General features: G+C 32.0%; 1 protein-coding gene across 2 annotated transcripts in view; it reads right to left on the bottom strand.

Annotated features, from left to right (window-relative positions):
• Positions 1-4,437: 4,437 nt before the first annotated feature.
• The window catches only part of LOC147807118 (uncharacterized), a 79,377-nt gene continuing 63,349 nt past the window's right edge, over positions 4,438-20,465 (bottom strand). For both annotated transcript variants that reach the window (XR_015435502.1, XM_087167815.1), the window contains exon 2: positions 4,438-6,235. Coding sequence is in view for 1 of the 2 variants with exons in the window: in XM_087167815.1 (XP_087023941.1) it covers positions 6,072-6,235 (164 nt within the window). In the remaining variant the exon portion in view is untranslated. The remainder of the gene's footprint in view (positions 6,236-20,465) is intronic.

The raw sequence follows: 20,465 nt of genomic DNA, 5'->3' as shown, positions 1-20,465 counted from the left end.
AAATTCGGGAGAAATGAAAAGAAATTGCTCACTAAAAAATCATTCTAATACATTTATAACATTGTACCGATTCTATTTTCCTCGTTATATCTGGATTTTCGAGATGATTAGGAATGAGTTCCACTGAATTTTATAAACTTTCGATTAGCTAGAGTTCTTATTTTACTCTACTTATCTCCAATTCTCATTTGCCAACTCTAAGATCGAAAAACTCATCCGACTATTTTGAAGATAATAACAATACTTGATTGATTTTAAATTGAAAACGAATGATTCCCGTAAGAATCATTTCTTCGTTTGCTCCACCCCTTGGAGCGAAATTTCGAAAAATTCGCTATCCTTTTCACTCAAGAAATGCGGGAAAAGTCTCCTTTCCTTTATCTCCCCTTCAAGTTTGAATCCAAGAGGCAATAAATCACTTCCAAGAATTTCCGAATTCCGACTCCTCATTACGTTTTGGAAACAGGCTTAGCGGGAAAATATTATTACAGGCCAATTTTAAAATGTTCGGAATTTTCGAAAATACGATTTGATATGTGAGGTGAGACGATTGCTTCACCAAATAGACGACATTCGTCTTTTCTTTTTTTATTTATTTATTTTTCTCTTAGTTCTAAAAGTGGCTTTCCCAATATGACGGAAAATTGAAGATTTTTTTTCGGAAAAGGCAAAGATTCTTTACGAACAATATCTTTTTCCGAGAAAGCAACGAATCTATTTTAGAGAAAATCAAATTTAACAAGGGGGGAAAAAAGTAGCAAGAGCCTTACTTTCAAAAACATATAATATATAGAATAGGATGACTAAAGATGGTGGCTTTTTAAATTGAAACTAGATTTAGAAGGAAGCTCAAGAGTAAGGTTTTCCTTGAATACATTTATTTTACATAATACGACAGTATGTGCATTTGAATAATAAGCTTAGTTTTGTGCGTCTTCAATCTTGATCCTATTTATAAGATTTGCAGCAGTTTCCGTTGAGCATAAATTTTAAACATTTCGTAGAAATGCCATAAAATTGTTCGAAATGTTATTTGAATCGAACTTCTTAGTCCAATTTGAGGGTCAATCCAATTTGGTTTTCTAACAATTAAAATTGGCCGACCGGCCTGTGTAGGGGGCAGGGAACTGTCCTTGCATCAGAAAGGTCCTGGGTTCAAATCCCGGGTAAGGCATGGATGTTTCTTTCTCTCTGTGTGTGTGTTCTATGCCCTTTCTCCTTTGTATGTGAATGTGACCCACCCAATAAACGGATTGTGGTTGTGTGAATGGCGTGGCAGAAGTCGAATTCCTGGCCATAGATGGCGCCACTGAAAAACAAGAACAGTCGCACCCCCACTGCCTAAATAGGCATACGACAAAAAAAAAGCAATTAAAATTATATCCAATGTTTTCGATGCATTGGACACTGGGTCTTTAATTCAACCATTCGCTATAAGGCTTCACAGTAATGGACAACTAGTCAACTTTTCATTTTGTGATGTAGATAAGTTAACATTTAACCAATCATGAAACCAAAGTGTAAAGTGGTGCTGAATCGAAACGCAAACCGGTTCTGAAGCGTGCGAAAACCCTTTCTAAACCTTTGAACCAGAACTTGTTACGCAATAGAATCGGTTTAACCAGGGCCGGCATAGCCTGGTCGGTAGGACGCTGGCCCAACTGGAAATGTCGTGGGTTCGAACCCCGCCGGCCGAAGACTCTCCTAGTAGTAAAGTAACTGATGCACGTTAAATCTGTTGAGTCGCAAAAGTCCTCCATATTCCCATAACAAATCAACACCTCTGGGGGTACTGGATTGGAGATTGATCGATCTCTGATTCAGGTAAAAATTACGATCTGTGGATGAATGTATGAATGGGTCCGCGCTATAAACGGGTGCGACGTATGGTGTGGCAGAAGTCGAATTCTTGGCCATAGATGGCGCCACTGAAAAATAAGAAACGCACACTCTGTCTTAAATTTGCTCTGTTTCACCAAGCAGGCTTGCCCGTGTGGCAAGTGACATTAGAAACAACAACAACAACATCGGTTTAACCTCTTTCCTTGTTTTGCAAATCACTAAATTTTTTAATTTAAAAAATAATTAGAACATGGAGATGACCGTTTTTTCGAATAAACCCTTAAAACGAATGCTAATGCATTATTTTTTAACAAAAATATCAATAATTTGTCATTTAGAAATCAAATAAAGACTTTATTTAAGTCTTAGACTACATATTCATGAGTATATGTGTAGAATTTTTTTGCATTGAGACTATCTGTTCTGTGCCTCTTACAAATTTCTTCACAGAAATACAAAAATCGGTTTATAGAGTAAAAACTTTTTTGATGTTTGCAATTTTCTCGTGGTTTACGGCAACTTTTCCAAAATATGCTTCCTTAATTAGTTGTGGTGCCACTTTGAGGTTCTTTTTTCATCTCTAGGATATTTCATGTTTTCGAACTGAATTGAGATTTCACTGCACAAAATAGACTATACCAAATAGGATAATATGAATTTTTTACATCCTTACTATGCATCTACGTCAGCTTGACTTAAAATTGCAAGAATCTCAATTTTGAAAAAGAATGGAGTTTAATTAAAGTAACTAGAATTGTATTGATATAGATAGGTTTGGTTACACACATTTTAAGCATTTATCAAGTACTATATGTATCATCTATTCATTCAATATGCATGAAAAGTAAGTGCGTTTTTAATACTATTTACAAACTAATTATTCAATATTCATAATTATTTTCTAGCTCTTTCAAAATCTTGGGTCCGCAAAAGAGCACATTTTGTCATTGCATCTCGTGAAATCACTTAAATTAGATTTATAAATATCTTCATTTGAAGCCCATCTACAGCATATTCAACGTCTGCTTTTATTTAAAAAAAATACAAAAAAAAAATGCCGCAATTGATTGCAAAATTCCATACTTTTTTACTTAACATAAGCTAGTGTCTGATCAATTAGTCTGATATTTTTAACTTTTCTTTATACACAAATGTCGCATGCCACACCATAATGAACTCAAATCGCTAGGGCAAAATAAAAAATGAATCTCCTGAAACAAGTCGTCTTCTGAGTGTTGCAACTGGTAAACAAATATGCAAACTGGTATGCGAAAACCTAGACTTACATATTAGCATGCTATGGAACACTTGTGAACATTAATCTCATCACCTATTATCATTTCTAATGCGAAAAAAAATCACCAAAACTTCCCAACAACGGTCATTAAAATACAAACACCAATTCATTATTTCTTATCAGTAGTGGTAACGGTTACCGCTAGCTAATCTTCTTTTTTGCTTGAGATGATCAGCCAAAGTGTGAAATTAATAATTTTTTTTCCTTCATTTTATCTAATTTATGTCCACATTAACAGTTTTTATATCGTTAAAATTCACAAATCTGTCTCTAAAGTTTTTCGAAAAATTCTATCATCTATTCTAATATGTTGATTGTTTCAGGATTGCATTAACTTAGCTCTTCAGCGATAGAAAAAGAAATAACAAAATGATAATTTCTTTGATTGCATTAATGCTTTAAATCATTTGATTTTTTTTAGCTATCGATGCTCGATTTTATCAATTAATTTGTTGATTGCATGTTTGTATCTACTTATTTTTTTAAATATCGAAAAATTAATAACATTACATTAATTTAAGCGTGCTGAAATGTGTTGTTGCTTTGCCAGCAATGAGAGTAGTTTCATTTTAATAGTGCTTTGAAGATAACGTGCAAATTATTTAGGTATTTTAAGGAATAAAACAATTTTCGGCACTTTAAAGGATCGCATAAGGAAACATTCCAAATACCTAGGTAATTTTTTAGAAAAAATTATTAATGCTTATTAACGGTAACAGTTAACTTGAATGTAGAGAACCATGGCTTGCTTGGAGTTTTTTTTGTTGTTTTTTTTCCCAATGTAAACAATGTTTACTGCCTCAAGATAACGTTGGTAGCTTTCCAAGCCTTTTTTAGTAAAATTATTGTTTTAAACAAAGCCATCTGAAAAATAATTATCAACAAAAAAAAAAGGTTTAGAATTACATTAAAAAGATAGGAATGAAACCGATATCTAGGATAAGGCAGGTTTCGATGTTGTTCAATGTATGTAAAAAAGTTAAAATAAATGCAAGATCTTAGATGTTCTTAATAATTACTTTCGAAAAATTTCATTTAATTTATTTAAAAATCTGATTTACTTTAAAAATACACGTTTAAAGATTATTTTTAGTTTTAAAAAAATCGTTTTTTTTTTTTTATCTCTCCTTTTTTTTCTTCTCAGATCAGAAGTTGAATGTTCAGCTTATTATGTCCAAGCCGCGTATATAAAATAAAACCGCTGCAGAAATAAGAATTTTGTCAACAAAACTATCGCAAATGTTTGTTTAAAAATATACATCTATAAACATGTTTGTGATAATAATAATAATAAAAAAACCAAAAGTAAACATTTAATAAATAAACTTTTCCAACATAAAAGAATATTACCAGAAAATAATTAAACATAGAATTCAAATATGCTATTATTGCCATCTTTCTTCAATTTTCTGTCAAATAAGATTTTAATCTATTGTTATCGGTAGATAGGGAACAAAAATAAATAAATTTCATACTGAATTACACGTCCACGTTATACAAGAATGGCTCAATGATGTGAAAAATCCAATTTAAAATATCAATCTTTCTTCAACAAAAATTTTCTCATCTCCTCGCGATGAAAAAGTCATTTTACCATATTTACTAGAGATACGGCATATCAAATTCAATATGCAATAAGGGGATGGAATTTTTTTTTTTTTTGAACCGGATATAATTTTAAACTGGCTTCGGGGTAGAAAAGGAAAACTCTTAGAATATATTAATAAAAAATAGAATTTTTTTCCCCACTTCGTTCTTTTCAAGATGTAAGCCAATACTTTCTTTTTTTAATGTGTAATTTATTACCTCCATCCAAATTAAAATGGAAATTTATCAAATTTCCTTGCATATCCTACGAGAGCACACTTAATCAATGCTAAGGACTTTCAGAAATAGTGATTAACAAAAACTATTTTTAGACTTTTGACTTAGATGAACTTCATGATTCGGGAAACTTTAAGGAGAATTTTAATTTTTTTTTCAATACTTCTGCCGAATTCAGTCTTATCATTTGTAGTATATTATTTCATATATATTTTTAACCATCAGTAGTAGGTCTGGAAATGTGAAAAAAATAATAAATACATAGATTTAAAAACAAAGCATTCATAGATTTAAAAACAAAGCATAGTGATTAACAAAAACTATTTTTAGACTTTTGACTTTGATGAACTTTACAATTGGGGAAACTTTAAAGATAATTTTAATTTTTTTTCAATACTTCTGCCGAATTCAGTCTTATCATTTGTAGTGTATTATTTCATACATATCTTTAACCATTTGTAGCAGGTCTGGAAATGTGAATAAAATAATAAATGTATAGATTTAAAAACAAAGCATTCATAGATTTAAAGACAAAACATTCATAGATTTAAAAACAAAGTCTTCATAGATTTAAAAACAAAGCATTCATAGATTTAAAAACAAAGCATAGTGATTAACAAAAACTATTTTTAGACTTTTGACTTTGATGAACTTTACAATTGGGGAAACTTTAAAGATAATTTTTTTTTTTCAATACTTCTGCCGAATTCAGTCTTCATTTGTAGTATATTATTTCATACATATCTTTAACAATCTGTAGTTGGTCTAGAAATGTGAATAAAATAATAAATGTATAGATTTAAAAACAAAGCATTTTTTTAGTTTTCGAAACTAAAGGGCTGGTAATTTTTCTTTCGATTTTCTGATTATGGCAAAAAGTAATGTCCCAAATCAAGTTTTCTTTTTTTTAAAAACATATTACAAATTTTTCCCCTCTATACCGTCACTAAGGAACCCCAAAATGTTTTGTATTCAGCAGAACTCAGTAAATTGATAATTGAGTAATAATTCAGTTTGACTGTTTTCTTATGGTCTTGAAAGCAAAAGATAAAATTCATTCGCAATTAAGTTTAAGTTATCTTTTAATAGACTACAGAATTCTTCTTCTTCATAAGCGCAACAGCCTTTCACAGGCCAAGGCTGACTCGCAGATTTTCCTCCATCTGGCCCTGTCCGGTACGAAGGCCCGCCATCGGTTGACTCCCAATAGCTTGAGGTCCTTTTCAACGTCGTCTATCCATCTTGTAGGTGGTCGTCCCCTACGTCTCGTCCCTTCAATTGTGGAAAAAGACAGAATTATTACTTTAGTTATTTTTTAGGCTGTTTACTAAACATTTATTAAATTAATACGAAGGAAAAAAAAGTGAAACGCAGTGATTTAGTTATGTAATAAATTATTGTCTCTTCAACAAAAAAGAAAAATAAATAAATAAATAAAAACTTATGATAATTTTTTTTTCCCTATTTCCTTTATTGTAGCTCCAACTGTGACGACAACCTTTGTATAAATTAATAATCAAACAACATAATGTCACCGATAAAATGCTGAAAGACGAATGAATAAAATAGTGGGCCATTATACCTTTCCATAATCTTAATAATTTAACTCATTAAACTTTCACAACCTTTTTAACGAGATCTCTTCAGAGAATAACGAGCACGAAACACCTGGAACTGTAGGCCAATAAGATAAATAGATGAATAATGACGTCACGCTAGGCGGGTGAGATTTGGGTAGGATTTAGCAGCTGTTGCCTTTATACGGTACCCCACACCAAGTTCGGGTTTTAACTAGATGTAACAATGCGGCGAAAAGCTGAATCTCAGCTTGTGTGCTGAAAATTTTATTGCTTATCCTGGAGGGAATAGAGTAATAAAACTAAGAATAGGCTTATCTTCTTCCTTCTTTTTATTCAAATAGGAATTTATTGCATGAAAATATGCGAGAAAAAAATTAAAGAAAAAAATAAGTAGAGAAAACAAGAAGAATTAAGACAAAGCTGATAAATATTGAAATTGAGTCAGTGCAATTGATCAGTATTGAAAATAATATGAATTATTTTGAAAATAGTATCATTTATGAATTGTGAATTATTTTCTTATTTTTAATTATTTTCTTATTTTTAATTATTTTCTTATTTTTGATTATTTTCTCATTTTTAATTGTTTCAATTGTTGCATATTTGTTACTGCTAACCACAGAGAAATATGTTTTATTTTATAAACGTTGTTGAACAGCCAACATAATTTTGGGTTTACGATTACTAATGTTCAATTCCGTAGCCTTGTAATTTTGAACTCAATCCAGAAGACAAGGGAACTCAAGTATTGGGAGAAATTTCCCTATGTGTAGGACTTCTTTTATTTATTATGGAACAAAACGGCATTAGCGTTACATGGAGAGGAAAACAACGAGAACCATTCACGGTTAGCCTGGTGGCAATGGGACTCTAACCCATGATCCGTCTACTACTGAGGATATTTTACGTCAGCACTGTGGTCCGTGCGAGCCGAGTGCGGAATTCGTGTAGACCGGCCGTAGATGGGATTCGAACCCGGCTCACAGAAATATATAAAGAGTTTTTACTCTAATTTTAGAGCATGTAAAAGGACTACGAGCTTCTTTTTTTTCCCCCCAATTTGCGGCAAAATGGCAACATTGGCCTAACAGTTTAGCGCCACTCTACGGAGAAAAAAAAATTAACTACTGCTTAAACTAGTGAGTTTTTCATTTTCTTTTATTATTTTTTATTGAGTTATTTTTATTTAATTATCTTTAAATTATTTTTTTAATTATTTTTTTAATTTATTTATTTTTAATTTATTTATCTTTAATTTATTTATTTTTAATTTAATTAATTTTAATTCAATTATTTTTAATTCTTTGTCATCATTTGGTTGTTTGTTTCATTTTAATTCTATGAAATGCTTAGATGTTAATTCCTTAAAGATGCCGTGTGTTAGTAAAGACAAAAGAAATCACTGTAAAGTTAATTACTATTTATTTTATATATTTCAATTACCCACCTTCTTTTTTCTTATTAAAGTGCATATTTATTGCGATAAACGACAAGCACCATTACTCCTTCTAAACTAAGGAATAAATTCCTTCAAGCGTTATTAATGTAATTTTTTTCTTCCTTTTCTCTGTTTCTAAAGAATTTATTATATAACAAACTGAAATAAAAAGGGGTAAATAAAAATATGACCGAAACACATTTTAAGTATAATAGAATTAAAATCTGAGATAAACGATTTGGAATTGATAAGAAAATGTTGTTTCTGCATAGAAGATTAAACAATTTCGAAACCCAATTCACGTAATCCTATCTTTATTTAATAATTTTGATTTAAATGAAGCAAAACTTTAAAACTGATCACACTCAGAAAAGTACTTCCTGTCTTCGTGCTTAACAATAAACCTTCAAGGTATAATCGTACAAAAATAAGCAAAAATATGTCGGAGACACTAAATTATGACAGTAGAGTGCCTAATAATCAATTCTACTATATCAACATGCAGTTTCCTTTCAATTTTACATCAGAGAGCAGGAGAAACTTTTAGAAAAGCATCGTATTGATGACAGAGTAAGTATTATAGTCCATGTTGCTAACTAAAGAAGCGAAAAATGTCGAAATATATAACTATAAATCATAACTTAAAAGATTCAAATGAATTAAAATAAAAGAAACAAAAGGTAAAAAAAGGAAGAAAGCAAAAAGAAAACGCTGGAACAATTCTATTTAAGTGATTGAAAGCACAATACGCGGGCTGTTATAGTTTGTTTATGGTAAGAACTCCCCCCGTCACAAAGTCTGAGCACGTCTGTTGTTATGGAAACAAGAGTAGCCATTTCAGGGAGGGTAGCTTCTCTTCACTTTAGGCCTAACACAGTAGACTCTTCAAGAAAGATTCCCTTTCTTTCGCAGACGGGAACCAAAACCTGTCCTAAACAATGACCCCACATTCTACTTGAAATAGCTATACCTCGTTACCATAGTCACCGCCACGGGTCCAGACGAATGGCTATTGGTGTTCTTACTTTAGACAAACTATAGTAATCTTTATATCAACTATATTTGTAATTTTCAGCTCTAAAATTACCCTTGTTTTCGCAGTTAACTAAAATTCAATAATAATTTCGTTAACTTATTTTGCAGAAATTGATACCCATAGTGGATTTAAAATCCAGTTATTTTCACTAATATCTAATATACTATCATTTTCAAATGTCATAAGCTGTAGAGAAATTCACGTACTTTCAAGTTAAATCCCTATCAAGTTAAATCCGTATTATCTACTCGAGTTTTGCAGAGAGGCGGGATTGTATAGAAAGATCACAATTGAGAGAGAGATTTAGTTCCTTTCCATCCGATTATTTCATACAGAATAATCTCGGCTCTCTACAGAGCTTGCAGTTCTCTAAAGAGAGCTTACAGAACAGACAAACGCGAACATGCGTCATGCTATGTCAAAATGCTGAAATATTTATATTTTTTATGCACGTATCCACAGGGTTAAGCGCATCATAATTTAGGAAACACTAGTATGAAATAGTAATAAGCAAATTTATTTTCAAACGATGTAAAATAAATTATTAATAAATTTAGCATGCCCGTATAACATACAGAGTTATTCACAATTCCCTCCGCCTGTAAACGCCATTTTTCTTTACTACAACTGGCTTCAGTGGTACATGTTACTGCCATCTACCGGCAACTGCTTAAATTAAAACTTGAATACTTTCGGAATAATTTCATATGCTCTTTTTTGCCATTTTCGTCTTCGTTTTTTTACTATAACGCTTCGAAACCCGGGAGGGAATTATGAATAACCCTGTATTAAAAACATAAAAATTAGTTTAAAAATATTAATTGACAGTGAATGAAACTACGACTGTATTTAAGTTGCTTAAATTCAGGTTTACGATGTCCTAATTCTGCTAAGTGTTTTGGTGTGTAGAGGTGTTGAAAAAAATACTACGCTGATAGTCCTTTTGTCTTTAATAAAATTCTTATTACACGGATATGTTTTGACTATGACAATATTTCAGACTCGCAATTAATTTTGTTGTACTCCTTATCATATTTTCTAGCAAAGATAATTATTAAGTGGTAATGTGAGATTACATTTGGAAGAAAAAAAAAAATCAAAAAACGCAGTTTGTTCTCAGATAAAGTCGCTTTAAATTACACACTTCATGAAATTAAGTTTTACACTTGGTTATCTAATCCTCTTGGACTTTATATGTTTACTTCTTCTTATCTCATGTTTTCATAAAGCATTCATCATTCATAAGGGAGGGGGGAGGGATAGAAGTAAGCCAATCGCTCAGACCTGTAATTACAGATTCTTGTTTAAAATTTAGACACGTTATCAGATTTAAAGGAATATCTCTTTTAACAGTCTCTTATATCCGCCTTCTTATCAGTCGCTCTTCACAGACAAAATTCAAGAAATTTCTCTGGTGTTTACTTTGCTTTATTTAATGGTATTCTTACGCTTCTGTAGAGATAAATAATTGTGTACAGTTTTTAGAGTTTTAACGAAAATGGTGAAACTTAATTTATTCAGAGACGTTGCATTTACAAAGTTCTACATTCATGTATTGTAGCGTTGAGTAAGATTATGGTGACTTTATACCTAGATGGATATTTCATGTGCGGCTGTACTTTCACTGAATATGAGTAATAAAACATGCAATTTTCTTTTTGTCATTTCATTTATGAAATAATTGTTGGTTCTTATAAGTTTTTAAAAAGTGAGTTTTCAGCGGCATTTCAACAGAACAGGCTTCCTAAGATTTTCTTTAACATTTTTCAAAAATCAAATTTGAGTATTTGACTGTCTAGTTTAACCATACATTCAATGAGAAGTAAAGATACGCAAAGCGACGGAATCCATGAGGGAAGACCAAGTGTTCAAATACTGCTTCCGAAGACAGCTGGGTTGATATGGAACAGCGAAGCAGTGAGTTCAAAAACGTGAAATATCTATCTGATAGCTGAAGGTAGTCAGTTTTGAATATGCAGGCCGACTGTTACTTGCCATACTTCGTATAGTCACTATAGACTCTTGTGCATATATTATTACATTTATATGATATATAGACTTCATTCAATCCAACGGAACTGGGCCGGGATAGCCTGGTCGGTAGGGCGCTGGGCCCATATCCAAGAGGTCGTGGGTTCGATCCTCGCCGGCCGAAGACTCCCCGTGTAGTAAATGGTGACTGATGCACGTTAAATCTGTCGAGTCTCAAAGTCCTCCATGTTCCCACAACAAATCAATACCTCTGGGGGTACTGATCCAGGAGTTTCCTTGTCTTCTGGATTGGTTCAAAATTACAAGGCTACGGAGTTGAACGTAAGTAGTCGTAAACCCATGAAATTGGGTCGGCTGTTCAACGACGGTTATAAAATAAAATAAAATCCAACGGAACTGAGTCGCGATGGATCATGGGATAGAGCGTTCACCTTCAGATGAGGCGAACAGGGTTCAAACCCCAGTCGATACGAATTCCGCATCCGGCTTGCACCGACCACAGTGCTGACGTGAAATATCCTTAGTGGTGTACGGATCATGGGTTAGAGCCCCCTTGCAGTCAGGCTAACCATGGGAGGTTCTCGTGGTCTTCCTCTCCATGTAACGCATATGCGGGTCAGTTCCTTCAAAAAGTCCTCCAAGAAGGCAAATTTCTTCTAATAATCGATCCAGGAGCTTCCTTGTCTTCTGGATTGGGTTTAAAATTACAAGGCTACGGAGTTGAACATTAGTAGTCCTAAACCCATAAAAAATGGGTCGGCTGTTCAACTAATGTTATAAAAAAAAATCCAATGGAACTCAGTATCAGTCATTCACTATAAAGAAATCTAAATTTATAGATTTTCGATATAAAAATGAACTTCTTCTGTGCCAAATACTTCTTTCTTCCAATAGTTCATTTTAAATCGAATTGATGCTAAACTATTGGATGCAAAGAACAAAATTTGTAAATATTGGGAATTGTTTGAAATATGGACTACCACACACATTCAAAATATTAAAAATACAAAAAAAAATGTTTAAAAATAATACCAAAAAATCTAAAAATGGTGCTGTAAAAATAAAACTTGCGCAAAAAATATACTTGCTATTAAAGAATCACGATTAATCGTTTATTAAATTTGATGTTATTGTTATACTTTACAACAATTAATAGATTTCAACTGAAGTTTTTAAGTTATGCTTTCGATGCTAATAATATGTCTTTTAATAAGGGGATTTTCATGCAGGAAATATGTTTTTTTTTTCATTTAAATTAATTAATGGTCTCGAAAAAGTTCTACAGCTGTTGCATTTTCTAAACTTGTTATTTTATCAGTTATTCTACTGATTTAAAATGACTGTTGAGATAAAATAAAACAAAAGGAATGGAGATAAATATGAAATAAATTACACGTTATGCAATGTAGAAAGATAACTTTACGAGTTTATCTTATTATCTGCTTACTTAAGTAAGCCATCTACATTCTATTAACAAATATTTAAAAAAAAGTTTCAGCTACGCCTTAATTTACTTTACACAAGAGTACGAATTAAAAAAATATTTTACTTTATATTTGAAAAAAAAAGGTAACGTTCATTGGAAAAAAAATCAAAATTTCAATAAAAATGTTCAGAAAAATCAAAAACATGTTTGTTATAATAGCAATATATTATTATCCAATAAAAGAACATGTATGTTATAATAGCAATATATTATTATCCAATAAAAGAACATGTATGTTATAATAGCAATATATTATTATCCAATAAAAGAACATGTTTGTTATACAGTCGAACCCCGCTATAGTGAACCGTCTGCGGACTCAGTAATGTGTCCACTATAACCGACGGTTCACTATATCCAAATTTTTTGAAGAATATTTTTTGCATAAGACAGTTGAATGATTGAAAATTGGCTTTGCAATTTTGCATAAGTTATTTAAAAAATTATTAACTAATTAACAGATAATAAAGCAAAAATTGATGGAAAAAGTAATTACGTCGCTAAATATTAGTTTTATTTTCACTTTTAATGAAAAAAATTTGTGATTTTTGATTGAACACAATTTGATTTTAAATTGAGTTCATCAATTTTCTTATCTACAATGTGCAAAGAATGCAAGATTTTTACATTTTGAACAAGATTTCAAACCATCTTAACAAAGCATCTCCTACGTTTTCTCTTTGAGCTCCACGCAGTTTTTTCGATGAAACCATGTTTTTGTCGTATGCCGCAAGAATTGCACTTCGATTTTTCCAAATGTTTGAAACTGTAGATTTTGACAAACAAAATTCCTTACACAGTGTCGATTGATTGGTTCCATCATCAATACGCTTTACAATTTTAACTTTGTCCTCTATCGAAAACGCTGTTCTCTTTAGAGAATTTGCCATTTTCACTGCTTTTGAAATAAAAATCTTGTCTCAAATAGATAATGTAAGAATATGAAGAGAGCATCTGTAGAATGAGTTAAATTGTTCCCCTTCTTGATTGTCAAGGGGTGATTTGTAAAGAATATGGTTTGAACAGATAAGAAAATTCCAAAAATTCAGCAGGTGGCCAAGTTAACTAGTTGTAGAGCAAGCTTGGGGAAAAGAGATATAGCGAAGCTTGTCAGGGAGGGGGGAGTATAAGATAAATGATCTGTTTGACATTTATTACAGTATAGTTAGAAGTGATAAGCATAAAGGAGAGTAATATGACACATTTTATGGGAATGCATTCATTTTCAGTCCCAACACCTACAAGTTTAAAGATGGAGGACTGAAAAAGATATTTAAAGAAATGAAATTTGAGTCCACTATAACCGAGTTTCTAAGTTGTTCACTATAAGCGTTAAAAATAACATTATTTAAATAGGAATACGGACGGGACCGCTAAAAAAGTTCACTACATCCGAGTGTTCACTATATCCCAGGTTCACTATAGCGGGGTTCGACTGTAATAGCAATATATTATTATTCAATAAACACAATGTAATAGTACCATCTTTTAAATTATATTGATTGAAGGGTAGGACGAATTGCACAATTTTTAAAAACTGGAAATGTTAATTTTAATTTCACAATCAAGTATTTAACTGTACAAATTGTAGTAATTTTTTTTCTGTTTAACTGTGTCGTAAATTGCTGTTCAATATACGTTCCATATGAAAATGAAGTAGACTGTGAGTGAAATGAAGTAGAGTACTTAATACTTGATGAAGTAGAGTATGAAGTATGAAGAAATAAATGAAGTATGAAGAGATAAATGAAGTAGAGTACAATAATAATTACCATTAAGAAAGAGACAAGCTTTGAGGGTTGCAAATTGATAATTGTTGTTGAATCGTGGAAAATCGAAAAGCTCTATCAAAATCCAAAGAATCATCGGGGAGAGAGGCTATACAAATCATCAAAACCAATTTGATTGCAGCAAGAAATTGAGTGATGCTGAAAGGCGATTATTAGAATCAATTTCAACCGACAATCAAACAATTTTGACGTTTTGTTCCCCAGTCTTCCCCAATAGTGATTTCTCAGATTTCGAAATCATGTTTTTTTCCCTTGATTTAATATGAATTTGTTACTCGATGTCTGTATACCTTTTTATTTGACTGCGAATTTAAGGGTACGGAGGTATTTATAGAACTGTGCGCGAATATGAAAGAGGAAAGCAGCTGGCATGCAAAAGAATAAAAATCACATCGGAAAGTGGAACAAACTATGCGCAATATACAAGGGCAATAAGCAAAAATCCTTTTAAATCACTTTATTTCAGCTACTTATTCATACATGCTTCATATTTAAGACCAAAATACTGTTACAAAAAAAGTCCCAAGTCAAAGAATAAACATAGAACATATTCTATACATATTATATATATTCTGTAGCCTAGTGACTTGCACTACATCGCCGCTTTGCCGATGCTTTACTTTTGCAATTATGTTTCTGTTTTTCACACTGTTCATTACGGAGCACCATGTGCACTAAATGTCATTAGACATATTATATAAGTTTTGTGTAAAGTTAACCTTATTTCTATGACATATCCAGTTCGCGATTTGTTGGGGAAATTTTTGTGCATGTGCTATCGAGCTCAAATAGTGTTAGATTTACTGTAAACTGTAAGGATATTCAAAATCTCTTTATTGCTATTTAAATAATTTCTTGTCGAAAATAGACGATACCAAACATATTCAAACTAACTTTTATCTATTAGATAAGCTGGAGCAATAAATATATAATGATGCGAGCCACGTTTTAAAATGTTCACGAGAATATTTTTGATGAAAAACGCCTCAGATATCACTAACCATTAAAGCAATAAGATGTCTCTGAGCCGCGGTGGCTCAGGGGATGAGTGTTCACCTCCCAATGAGGTGACCCAGGTTCAAACTCCAGAGGCGGCTGGTTGATACGAATTTTGTTCCAGACTCGCACCACCCACAGTGCTGACGTAAACTATCCTCAGTGGTAGACAGATCCTGCGTTAGAATTCCTCTACCGTCGAGTTAACCATGGGAGGTTTTCGTGGTTTTACACCCAATCTAACACAAATGCGGATTAGTTTCATCAATAAGTCCTCCCCGAAGGCTAGTTTGTTCCAATGCATGGTCCAGTAGCTCGCTTGTCTTTGGGGTTGTGCTCAAAATTACTAGGCTACGGCGTTCTACATTGATAGTCGTAAACTCAAAACTGCGTCGACTGTTCAACGTCGGTAATAAAATAAAATAAACTAATATGTCTCTGTAGATTTTGTTATCTAGTAGAAATTCCGGAAACAATACTAAATAATAGTTTAATGTAAATATTTACCCTCTATGAAAAGTGTGACTAATTACTATATTCTCCCAAGCCCTTTAATTAGTTCACCATTTGCAATGCTTGAAACAAATGTTTATTTATAATCAGCATAAAAAGAAAGCAGAGTAAGTACTTTTTTTTATTCTAAAAAGAAAACAATAACTGTTTTAAAAATAAGCCAGTACTACTGAATATTCCTTTTTTCTTATTCTATTTTCCCACCCTTAGTGTTTTTTATGCCGTCAGATTCTAGAAAATCTTGGCGTATACCTCAGATACGAGAGCTGAAAAATTCTATTTCGAATTGTAAATTTTTTCATCTTCTTCTTTAGCCCATACGAATCCGATTTATTTCTTTGCTCTTCTTTTAGAGCAAGTGGATATCTCGAAACGAGATAGTAGAAGATTTGAGTAAGTTGGAGGGCAGGGGCTGAGAAAATGGAAGGAAATAGAAGAAAATAGTTCCTTTAAAATTGCTTTCTGCCCTCCCCTCAGCCGTTATGTTTTTGTTTTGCATGAGACACAGCGAGTTCTTTTCTGTTGCGAAGAATTTTCCATCGCCCACTCTGGCAAAGTACTAAAATGTTTCGAACATATTTGAAATGTTCGCACACACTTAAACAAGAAAACTTTTATTTGAAGTCCCGTCTAAAAAAGAGAAGAATAAAAACAATTTTTGATTCAAATGTATTTTATGAGTTTCGATGTAAGGAAAAGACGTTTTATTTTATTATCTCGCATTCCCAATATGTTTACATCCTAGACCATTATCAAACACTACTATATGTTTTAAAGAATATTCATATAGTAGAATAATGTAAGGTATATTTTAGAATAAAAAACTTTATAAAAGCTTATTTTATTATCTCGCATTCCCAATATGTTTACATCCTGGACCATTATCAAACATTGCTATATATTTTAAGGAATATTCATATAGTAGACTAATGTAAGGTATATTTTCGAATAAAAAACTTTATAAAAGCTTATTTTATTATCTCGCATTCCCAATATGTTTACATCCTAGACCATTATCAAACACTACTATATGTTTTAAGGAATATTCATATAGTAGAATAATGTAAGGTACATTTTAGAATAAAAACAATAAAAAAAAGGGGAAAGATTCTTTAAATCTTTTTGAATACATTTCTGTGTACTTCTTATACTGCATAGAATATAGTAGAATAATGTAAGGTACATTTTGGAATAAAAACATTATAAAAGGGGGAAAGATTCTTTAAATCTTTTTAAGTACATTTCTGTGTACTTATACTACATAGAATATAGTAGAATAATGTAAGGTATATTTTAGAATAAAACATTAAAAAAGGAGGGAAAGATTGTTTAAATCTTTTTGAGTACATTTCTGTGTACTTCTTATACTACATAGAAGAGGAGTGGCATTGTTATTCGTTTCTTAGGGCAGGAGTATATTTTTTATATTAATTTTTTAAATATGTAAAAGGAAGAAAATATCCAGAATCGTCCTTTTCAATTCATTTGTGGGAAAGCCTAGATGAGGATCGAACCAAGGACCTCTGGATCCATAACTGGATGCTTTACTAGGGAAATGGGTGCATACCTAAAACCAAATTGAATTAGGAAGCTTTATATAGTAACAGCCGCATATTCAAAGTGGTTCAAAACTACAACTCGCAGATCAGAAAAGCATAAATAAATAACTCCTAAGCTCTTAAATGGGGCCATAAAAGTAGAGGTGATTTCATGTCATAAGGTTAAGAAAAGAATATTTTAAAAAAAAGTTAGAGGAATGTATTTCATATTCTATACTTAAACTTTTAAACAAAGTAAGAGTTATTTATACTCTTTAGAGAACTGTTTTTCCCAACTGCATCATCCTCGGCTAATCAGAGCTCAGTATATTGGGCAGCATTCGGTGTAGTTTTATCTTTAAAGAATAACATCTTCAGATTTTTTTTATTCTGTTATTAGCAACACAAACAAGGCAAACACATACAAGGCATATAAACATAGAGGAAAGGTTTAAAACAATACCTTCACATGCTATATTATACTTACAAATGAAACATAGGTGTTAAACGAGTTTGATTGTAGAGAAAAGTGTCAGTGTTCTTAAATTATGATTTTTTTTTTGGAGTAATGTATATAAATATTAATAAGCTTGTGTTTGGGTCATTATTAAGTGAAGTTTAAAAGTGTGAAACATTTTGTTTGGTTTTAAAACTAGCGACATCAAGATAAAAATGAGTATTCTGATAAAAGAAATCTAGTCAGCTTCAGTCTTTAGATATTGTTGTACCTGTGTAAATAGTTGTATTTCTCCGTATTTATTTTATGTGAAGTTAAATTATAGTATTTATTCACATTCTATTATTGTTTTCAATACTTTAGTTTGATATCTAAATTGAGTTACAAGTGAATTGTTTACTAGTACTATTTTGAGAGTCTAAATATAATTTAGTAATTTCAAGTTTTAAAGTTAAATATTGTATATCCCTTCTAATGTAAAAATTGCATGTTGCATTTAATTTGATTATTTAGTTTTAAAAGTGAAAAGTTTTAATTGCAACATAATGCATTGGTTTCAATCTAAAGTTTAAAGAAGTATTTCCACAAATAAAATCATAAATAACTTTTCCTTTGTTTTCTCTGGAAAAAGTTCTTCCAAGGGGAAAGGTGTTATAAAGTCTAAAAATATCTAAAAAATATCTGGCCAACAAAAGCATGAATAAAAAAAAATATAATGAGATGAATTAAAAGCACGAGACAATTTATGGAACAGCAGAGAGTTATTGATTTTTGATGAGAATAGTTTTTATTTTGAATTTAAAGTTCACACTAAACAGTTACGGGTTTTTTCATTTATTTTGCAAGATTATTACTAACCTGTTACGGGAATTTTAAGTAAATCTTGTTTAGTTTATGTGAGGTTGTGAAATCAATGTGTTTTTTTATAAAAAAAGAACTCTTTCTTTAATGTAGCTTGATTTGTTACAGCGTCTGGCAAGTTTAGGGGGAAAATATACTTGAGGGTGCACCTTGGCGAAATTGGCGACTTAAGTTTGGCACTATTCCTGTTTGCGTGGAACACCGTGGTAACGGGAATGGCGGCCAAAACATAATGATATTTCAATAAATCATTGGGAAATTTCAACAAAACATCGGCCAAAACTTGCAATGAACCCAATATAAGCAAAATTAATAAACCCAATAAAACGGATTTTGATTTGAAGCAAAAATTAATGGAGTAGGCGCAGAAGGAAAAGGGAAAAACAACTCACTTCTTCATTAAGCTTGAATATTCTCAGATTTAGCTGCACGGAATTATCCAATAACAGTTAGATACTGTCTAAATTTATCATGAATAGAATCTGTGTACCTCCATCGCCACATAAATTCGACGAAATACGAATCGAAAATGGCGTTTGTAATACCGGACAAGAGGTGAAATTTTTTTTTTTCTTAAATCCCTTTTTATGACTGCCCACATACCTTCGATCTTATTGACCAGATTCAAAAGTAACCTTACCAGCCGGTATCCAACGTAGAACTAACGGACCTCTGAAATTACATATAGTGTTGAACATTTAAAATAACGCTAAAATCTAAACCAATCGGAATCACGATTGGGTTTCAACATCGCCCAGCTTGGCGATCAACCGCGATCACAACTTGGCGAGAATCAAGGGGCACCCTCAAATACAGGGTGTCTCAGTTAAGCGTTTCAGAACTTCTAAGAGGGGTAAAGGGCATCCTGACAACTCCAAATCATATAGCAATGTGGGGTCGGAAATGCTTTCCTGAAGCGGTGACGTACACAGAAGCACCATAAAGAAAAGAGACCGTAAGTAAAAAATCGTTTTAATAATACATTGAAAAAAGCGTAAGGCACATGGGTCAAAGTAAGTGTTAGAAGTTTCTGCCACCGGCTACAATGCACACCTCACATCTCCGGTGCATGGACATCCGAACATTCTGCAATACTCCAGGCAAATCTCGAATTTCTCCGGCAGCTACTGCGATTCTTGCAACCAGCTCCTCAGCATTGTCAACAGGGGTGTCATAAACCAGTGTTTTCATATGACCCCAAAAATAAAAATCAAGACATGATAGGCCGGGTGACTGAGGAGGCCAACGCACTGGAAAGCTCGGTCGGAACTTTCGAACAACGCCATCTACCGCGTCAGGAAAGCATTTCCGACCCCACATTGCTATATGATTTCGAGTCGTCAGGATGCCCCCTACCCCTCTTAGAAGTTCTGAAACGCTTAACTGAGACACCGTGTATATTCTATCCAAGTTTAGAAAATGGGTACCTATTTTTGAAGTGCTTGAAACATGTCTACTGTTTTATCCTATTTGTATATTTCGGAAGCGTATAAATTTTTTGCTCAGGTTTATAATTATTATTATTATTATATAATAATTGCTATTATTATTTAATAATTGTTTATAATTATATTATAATTGCCTAAAGAAATCTCTAGTTTCATTACTATGCGTTGCATGAAGGGTTTCATATTAAATCATTTTTTAAGCATTTCATTTAAAATGGGGAAATAACATGAGAAAACGTTGATTTAATTATTTTAGTTGTATTAAAATTTTACCAAACACTTATTATAATTATATCCTACAAAGGCTTTCCCATCTGTGATAACAAATTGCTCCTTAATCTGAATTTTTTTAAGGAACTATCATCTT

This window comes from Parasteatoda tepidariorum, chromosome 7 (assembly GCF_982258835.1).
Source record: "Parasteatoda tepidariorum strain Cologne lab strain chromosome 7, Ptep-v5.0, whole genome shotgun sequence".
NCBI lineage: Eukaryota > Metazoa > Arthropoda > Arachnida > Araneae > Theridiidae > Parasteatoda > Parasteatoda tepidariorum.
Note: the sequence above shows the minus strand (reverse complement) of the source record. Positions and strands in the feature narration are given on the sequence as shown.